The sequence below is a fragment of the Merops nubicus genome, unplaced genomic scaffold (assembly GCF_000691845.1).
Source record: "Merops nubicus isolate BGI_N331 unplaced genomic scaffold, ASM69184v1 scaffold17705, whole genome shotgun sequence".
Lineage (NCBI taxonomy): Eukaryota > Metazoa > Chordata > Aves > Coraciiformes > Meropidae > Merops > Merops nubicus.
Window position 1 is genome coordinate 1 of NW_008611776.1, and position 7983 is coordinate 7983.

The 7983-nt window shown below is 37.1% G+C and overlaps 1 protein-coding gene across 1 annotated transcript; it reads left to right on the forward strand.

Moving 5' to 3' along the window:
• The first annotated feature begins 1690 nt into the window (after positions 1 to 1690).
• On the forward strand, positions 1691 to 7244 carry LSMEM1 (leucine-rich single-pass membrane protein 1). The gene is made up of 3 exons (XM_008941328.1): positions 1691 to 1817; positions 5122 to 5262; positions 7036 to 7244. Exons 1-3 carry the CDS (start codon positions 1691 to 1693, stop codon positions 7242 to 7244), a joined length of 477 nt encoding a protein of 158 aa, XP_008939576.1.
• The last annotated feature ends 739 nt before the right edge of the window (positions 7245 to 7983 follow it).

Here is a 7983-nt window from a genome sequence, read left to right on the forward strand (position 1 = left end):
CCCTAACATTCTGTGATTGTGTGAGATAGCAGAGCCGGTACTGGTGGGGACGTGGCTCTCAGACTGTGCTGCCCAGCACCATGTAAAGTTTTAGGGGAAGGACAGAGGACACAGCCATCTGTTCTGAAATTACTGCTGCACACCCAAAAATTGTACACTAGGTAAGAGTAACCACTGCTATTGCCATCTTTTCTACCTTATCTTTGTATTTTACAGCCACAGTTCTGAACAGAGAAATAAATGCACTGTAATCTTTTCTTACACTCTATTAAACAGAAATATAAAAGTATCCACATGGGCCTGTCAAACCCCACTAGCAGGAGAACGAGCTCTATTGTCACGGGTGATTGGAGCACTTAGTTTTCAGGCTTACTGAGGCTCAGAAAATGTTTACTTGGCTGTGTGCTCAAATTTGGGAGAATTATGACAAACTTCTGCATCTGGTTTAATGACAGAAAGAATGTTTTTTTTCTGTAAAAAAGTCAGGCATGTATTCCTCAAGTTTTAGGTTTTTTTGTTTTTTTTGTTTTTTTTTTTAATTTAAGAGCTAGGTTAGGAATCTGGCCACACTGAGTTCTCTATTGCTTGGAGAAGGAGACAGTGAGATGCATGTCAAGAAGGCAGTTCAACCCATCTAGGATTCAGAAATCATCCTTAGGTGCCCAACACCCTCTATCAACAGGAGGCTTGCATTCCATGACATGCTCAGTTATGTTTGGCAGGTAAAACTGAACTTGAGAACTTTGATAAAATACTAAATGGGTCAGATGTATTCTACTCCAGGTCTAAACTAATTTTTGGGATCTGCTCCCTTGCATTCACTAGAAAAGGAAAGGTGTCTTTAGGCTTCAACTGTAAGGTCAAAAAGACCCATCTTAGACTAAGCAGAATATTATTACTTGGAGGTAAATATTTTTCTTTAATAATTACAGAGGGAGTTTTCAGTGACCAGAGTAGTCTAAGATGCCTAATTAAAGCATCTGCATCGCCTTATGGCTAGAACTGAAGTTTGCTTCTGTAAGATGGTTTTTGAATCAGGGTAGCTTAAAGGAAACAACAAGATTGTTAAAGAATAATGTGCAACTCATACAGCAGCCTGCTTAGGTATTGCTTCTTTCCTATATATAATCTTCCTTCATAACTGACCCAAATTCTTGCTGCTTATCTCTTACATCCATACCTGCTTTCTCTCTCTTATCTCTGAATTGTTTGATGCTGAAAGCAGAGGACTTGAGTGACACCCTTCCTGGCAGTGTTAGTGAAGGTTTGGCTTTCACTGTGGTCAGGATATCACGCCACACCTTGCCAAGTGCCCACCAAACCAAAAGGGTTATACAGCTAAATAACTAACATTCAGATAAATACTGGAGCCAGTCAAATAGATTTTTCTCTTTCTCCACACATGTATACATATGTATAAGTATGCACATGCTCACAAACACAACGCAGAAATGAAATCTTATACCTTCAAAGGTCTCCCAGACGAAACAAGTGCTATGTACTGAATTACCCTTGCCTAGTAGGAGATCTAGTGAGTGTGCTGGTTCTTCAAATCCCTTTATGTTAAGAGTTGTTAAGGCTGCTCAGCATTTCCTTAGAACAGGACACCAACTGTTTCCAGTTATTTCACATAGCCATGTTCTAATTTACATTTTTAATTATTATTTCCTGTATATCCTGAATAGATACAATGGAGAGGCCTTCATTGGAAATTAACCTGCCTGATACTCATGAAGAAGGAAAACTTTATGTAGTTGATTCTTTAAACAACCTAAACAAACTAAATGTTTGTCCAGATGAATCCCAACATGTGCTAGGTACGTATGATAGGTGATGCTCTGTGGTTTCCTATACTTACAATAGGCCATCAGAAAAGAGTTGTTTATGACATTTGAAAAGGCTGACCACACTGTGTATCACTGATGTCAACACCCCAATAGGCCAATATCTATATGTTCAGCTCTGTACTGAAAAAAATTCAAGAAAAAGCTTGAAAATTGAATAATTCAGATCACGTTAAGGGTTTAGCTGCTCCTTCTGAGTATTGTAGTGATTAGGTTCTTGAAAATCCTTGCATTTGGCTAGGGAATCACTGTCAAGCCTGAACTTATCTTCCATTTTCACTGGGATTCATGAGGTGATCCCCTGCACCATAATGTCTCTAGTAATGCTCAATATACACCTACTACAGAAATAGCATCATAACTCTTCACAAGCACTAAAATTCACAATTGGCAAAAGAAACATCAGAGAATTTCTGTTCATTCTTTTAAGACACATCTCCTAAGGTCTCAAATCAGCTATATAAAATATCCCATAAGAATTTTTAAGCATTTTAATTCACTGAATCTCTTTACTTACAGCTTCAGATATGGACTCTCACACATCTGCTGGTTTTACAGGGCTTTTATCTGTGATTTCTCAAGGCAATAAGAAAATTTTCATCCAGTGGTAGCCAAAATATACTTGAATTCTTTGTGACCTGAAAACATCTTAAAACCTGGAGTTCTTCAGCAGTGTTCCACATAACAATATTTGAATCTGCTTTTATTTCCCTTATTACAATAGCAAATTTGAGTAAAGAATAGCTATAGAGCAACGGCTATGTTAAAATGAGTTTCAAACAGCCATAACTTAATCATGCTTTTAGTTATGGGACTTAAATGCCTTTCCATTACTACTGTTTCTGATTTCTCTCACTTTTTCTAATGCAACTAGAGTGGTGGTGGCTTCTATATTTAACACAAAGCTGTTAGACATAAGCTACTTAATTTTTTGTATGTGGAGTATCTTGATATTGTCACTTCTACAAGTACAAAATGAGACAGTGGGATAAACCTGTTTTAATGTCAAAAAAAAACTTTGCAGTGTGACTGCCTTGCTTTCTTTTGTACTGTTTACTTTCCAGGTAAATACACAGGGTTCTGTGGAATCATATATGGTTCTGTGGAATAATCACATGCATGCTCCTCTCTGCATTTCAGCAGTTGTTAAAGGTAGCCTAGTATGTATTCTACACACCAATTTGCAAAGTGCTTTGGCTCCTCCTAGGATTATTCTTTTTAACATACATATTTAATTTTTTTTAAAAAAAAATTGGTGATTCTGTAGATACCTTATGCCATCAGTTAAATATATTAAATGACTTTTTCACAGTCCTTAGCTGCCTTTTTTAGCAGCATGAAATTCTGGTTCTCTTGCCAGAAAATGAGTGAGATCTGTCGAGTGTTTTTCAGTTTCTGATTAATATTAAATTCTTGTGAATGACAAATTAGTAGTATAGCAGATGCCCAGAGTGGTTTAAAAATGATGTTTTAAGAGTGTTTCAGTACACAGTAGCTTAACATGATCTGCTGTCATCAAACGCACCAGCATTCATCTTAAAAACTACTTAAACTCTATGTACCTTTTGATTGCTTGGGTAGCAGCCATGCAGTAGTTTCTTTATGTTTTAGATTATAAAATGCTCCCACTCTTTGCAGTTTGGCAAGGATGTGTGTTCACTGGTTCCTCACAACGCTGCAGTCTGCCACATTCAGCCAGCTGAAATATTAAGAGGCATTCATCAGGCAGGGCAAGCACAGACCACGGTTGAGACCTCTATTGATAGCTTAGTATGCTTGAGAGACAGCAGTAGCAGGCCCTCCCCATCCTTATTATTCTGATTAGAAAGCAATAATGGTGCAGACAATTAGCATATGATGCATTTATTATGAGTGCTAAGGGAATAAAAATAAAACCCCAGCCACAAATATGAAAAGATTTCGGCTTACTTGCGGGCAGGAGTGTGTTAAAGGCAACAACAACAAAAAAGCAGAGATATTCCCAGAGATCTCCTGCTAGCTCAGTGAATTGCTCAGCCCCAGGTTGGTTCATTATTAAAGTGCTGTAATGGCATACGCAGCCTCCCCTCACCTTTAGCACTGCAGGCTCAGTTGCAAAGAGCTCAGCAATTTCTACCAGATAAAACAAGAACACAATCTAGAAATGTATTTTTCACAGATGTACATGCTACTTTCCCTTGCCAAGTGGTAAGACAGCAATTACAGGAGGAGAAATTACAGTAATTTGCATGTAATTTTAGTATGCAGGAGCCTGATACCAAAATGAAATTACATTTATTCCCTGCTCTCCCCAAAATATAAAATAAAACCAAACTTTAGTAAGAGGTCAAAGTAGTAGACAAACTTTATGAGTTTTTTTTTTTTTTAGCTTCAGATGAATTTCCTCATGATGTTCACTTCACTTTGCCTGTTATCGTTAGGGCTTATTCACACCTGTCTTTTGATTGCAACTGCCTCTATGAGAGAAACTGTTGACTTTCCCTATATGCAAGACATCCTTTAAAAAGCAATAAACTGGCTGGCCAAACTGATTTGAGGGCAGCAGAGCAACTAATTATCTTTTTTCCCCTCTCATTCTTCATGTGCTTGAAGGACAACATGCGCAGTCCATGTGAGACTCTTCCATTTTTGACAATTTTTGAGGATATGTACCTCATTTTTTATCAGAATGAAACCAGCAAAACCTAAATAATAATAAGAAGATTGAAAACGCTTGTTTTAAAATAAAAACTTAAGACCTTCATTCATCCTATCCAATATCAGGAACTTAACTGAGGTGTTTAATTTGGGAAATTAATCATCTCAGGGATAAATCTACCAAAAAAAAAAACAAACAACCCAGAAAAAGAAGTAAATCTAGAGGGTGAATGTGTAGGATGAATCTGTACCTAGCTTTTCAATATGGATTTTTCTCTTCTCTCTTGAAAAAGCTGAGTCCATTCAGGCCCTCAGAAAGCCTTCTGATGAAAACTGTACATGTAAGACTGAGCTGTGAAAAAAGGTCAACTTCAACAAAACAGTGTATTTCAGCAACAGAAGCATTTTTGTTGCATATATTCCAACAGCAATAACAGATGTACTAATTTTTATACTTCCAAAGTCAAGCTGAGTTCATAAAGTTGGGTTCTTCCCTTCTTAGGAAATATCACAGGAAATAAAATCTGTTGACCAAAATGATGGCATATTCTGCATCATTTCATGAAGTCAGAATCATTTGTCATGTTTATCCTAGCCAACCTTAACAAACTGTTACCAAATATTTGCCATCTCATAACAGATGAGGAAGAGAACACTGATGGTGCTGCAGAAAACACGGCAGGGAGCAACATATCAAATAATCAGCGTTTGTTCTTCGTGACCTTTATTCTTACTTTGATCATCAGTTTGGCACTCATTTCATTTGTAATCTTCTTAATAAGTAAGTAAACCAAAGAGTGGTTCTTAAAAATGTACGGCCAGTTGGAAGAACTTTGCTGAAATGCATCATGCTACTTTATATTGCATGTTACTGATGTATTTGCATGGTCAAAGTTTTGGCTGGTTGTGGGCAGTGGGTCTTGGTACTAGGTGCAAAAGTTAAGGTCTTAACTTTCTGAGCTAGAAGGAACAATTTTGTTTCTTAGTGCAAAGGATTTGCAAACTTGAACAGCTGTGAAGAATTCATAGCTTAACAGGGTTATACTGTGCTGCTAAAAAAGCTGTCTGGAAATTAAATTAAATTAAATTTTCAAGATGACTGCATGGCAGTGAGGTACTTTAACAACATGCCTGCCATTGCCTTCCAGATAAAACTCAGTATTGGTGTCATTCCACTGAAATTGGAATTACACCCAGACTAACACTAAAATCAGGCTACCTAAAGAAACAGCTGAAGGTTGCCAGCTAAGTACAGACTGGAAATTGGTTTGAAACTAAGAAAATCTCAAATAAAGGAAACAAAAAAATTATAGCATTGAGTCTTCAGATGTAATAATTACTGTTCTGCTTCGCCTGGACTGGTTGGGCTGACTTACCTAAACACCTGGCTACAGGTGACCTTGGTTTGTGGTGCCCTTGCAATATTGGAGTTTTCTGAGCTAATGGTATTGAACAGAGCACGAGATGCATTATTTTACCTTATAACTCTATTTTTAATGAATTGGAATCAAGATTTCTTTTCTCATATAGTAGGAAAGTTGCTGGGGCATGGTAAAAATTCTCATTTTCCTCTTTGAAGTGGAAATCCTAACCCTTGACTGAACTTGCTTGTAAGCACTAGAGGAACAGAATATCAGACAAGTAAGAGCACAAAGGATTTTTTAAGTGGCATGATTGTAAAAACTTAAATATCTCATACTCAAATTCCAGATTTATATAATGGAGAGCTGCTAAAAGCAGAGCCCTGGTATAGAAAAATGAGAAATGTGCCCCTCTAGTGGAACAATAGTAGAGTAGTAGTGAAAAAGCTACTTACAGGAATTAAAGCAGTTTGCCTGGGCTCAGGTTGGTTGAGACCTGTGGTTCTTGGAAATGATTTCCAGCAGTGTCTCAGTTTACAGTACAAATGTAATCTCAGATTATGTTTGGATCCATAGACATAAATTCATTTAGCACTGGCACTATTAGACTTAGGCTTCAAGACCCATGCATAAATTTTACTAACTTCAGAAGGCCAAAATAAAAATAGCTCAGGAAGTGTACATAACAGATATCAGTGTTTCAGAGGAAAATGGCCACCAAATGTCAATTTTTGAAAGACTTTTCCTTTAACCTGAATGCTTTAGGAGATCCAGTGATGTGGCTGTAGTGTGCTGTGTGTTTCAGTGATAGTACTCGTAGAAAAATACAGGTGCATACTGCCAAGAAACAGAAACTTGGAGCCTTTAAAAAAAAAAACAAACCCCAACATTTTCCTGGGGACACTGAGGGAGTGGATGCACTCCTGCAGCCTGCAGAATTTGACTGATCCATATTTGATTTTATTTCACTGCACTAAACTGAATAAACCAGAAAATAAGCAATTAAAGAATGTAGTAAGCAGGTAACTCCACCAGATGCATATCTTCTTATCATTAGGTTCTGCAGCTGTTTTCCTGTTTAGTATTTTTACTCATTATGATTCCCTACAAACTCCCACAGGAATGAAAGAAAGCATTGTGATGCTCTTGACTTTAATGTTGCCAATGTAACGTGATACATTTTCCTTTTCAAGTTCAAACTAGAAACAAGTTGGACCAAATATCAAGCAGACTAATATCTGAAAAGAAGAACATAGAAGAGCTCAAGAAAATGCACGATATGATATTAAAGCATCTAAATCAATCAGGAACTCAGGAAAAGGGGAGAGACTTCTTCACACAGTCTCCTGATCTTCATGATTACCTCTTTACTCATGCTGAGCTGAAGGTCCCTGGAGAATAGAACTTCTTTGGAATGAAATTCAGCATATTCATGTACTTGGATATTTTCACATATGGCACACAGGTTACTTAAACATTCTGGTATGGTCACAAGAGCACTGGAAAAGCCAGCTGAATGAAAAAATATTAGAAAGTAGTATTTTCTAGTATTTTGAAATATATAGATTTTGAAAACTAAACTCATATAATTTACAATAACAATGGATTGTCAACAATTTTGGACAAGAGTTCCAGATTCTCTGTGCATTGTAAATTGCAGGGCTAAGAGCTTAGTTGTACTTTAAATGTAAGTGAATGATCACAGAAAGCTGATTTCTCTTCACATGATTCCAGCATGACCTTGTTCACTTAGTCACTTCCTGTTTCTTTGGAATAAGTTTTGTTGTTTGCTTCTATATTATTTGTATTTAAGGATAACTTCAAAGTCCATAACTTATAAATAAATCTAATTCTGCCACGGAGTTTGGTGGTTTTCTTTTCTGTGCATCTAAATAGATTAACTTACTACTCCTTCTGTGGAAAAACAAACACGGGTAACACCAAACCCTTTCATAACATGCCACATTCAGCGTAAATTTGTGTTGACTTAAAGTGGATGCCATATCATCTTGCATAGCAAATTGGCCTAGAGAACTGAGTCTGGTAATAGCCATCCTGTAGCAATGATAGTACACTGTGCTCGCTGGCAGTTTCTAGGTGAAGCCCAAGGGTTTTTTTAAAGGGATGTAGGGAAAATACTG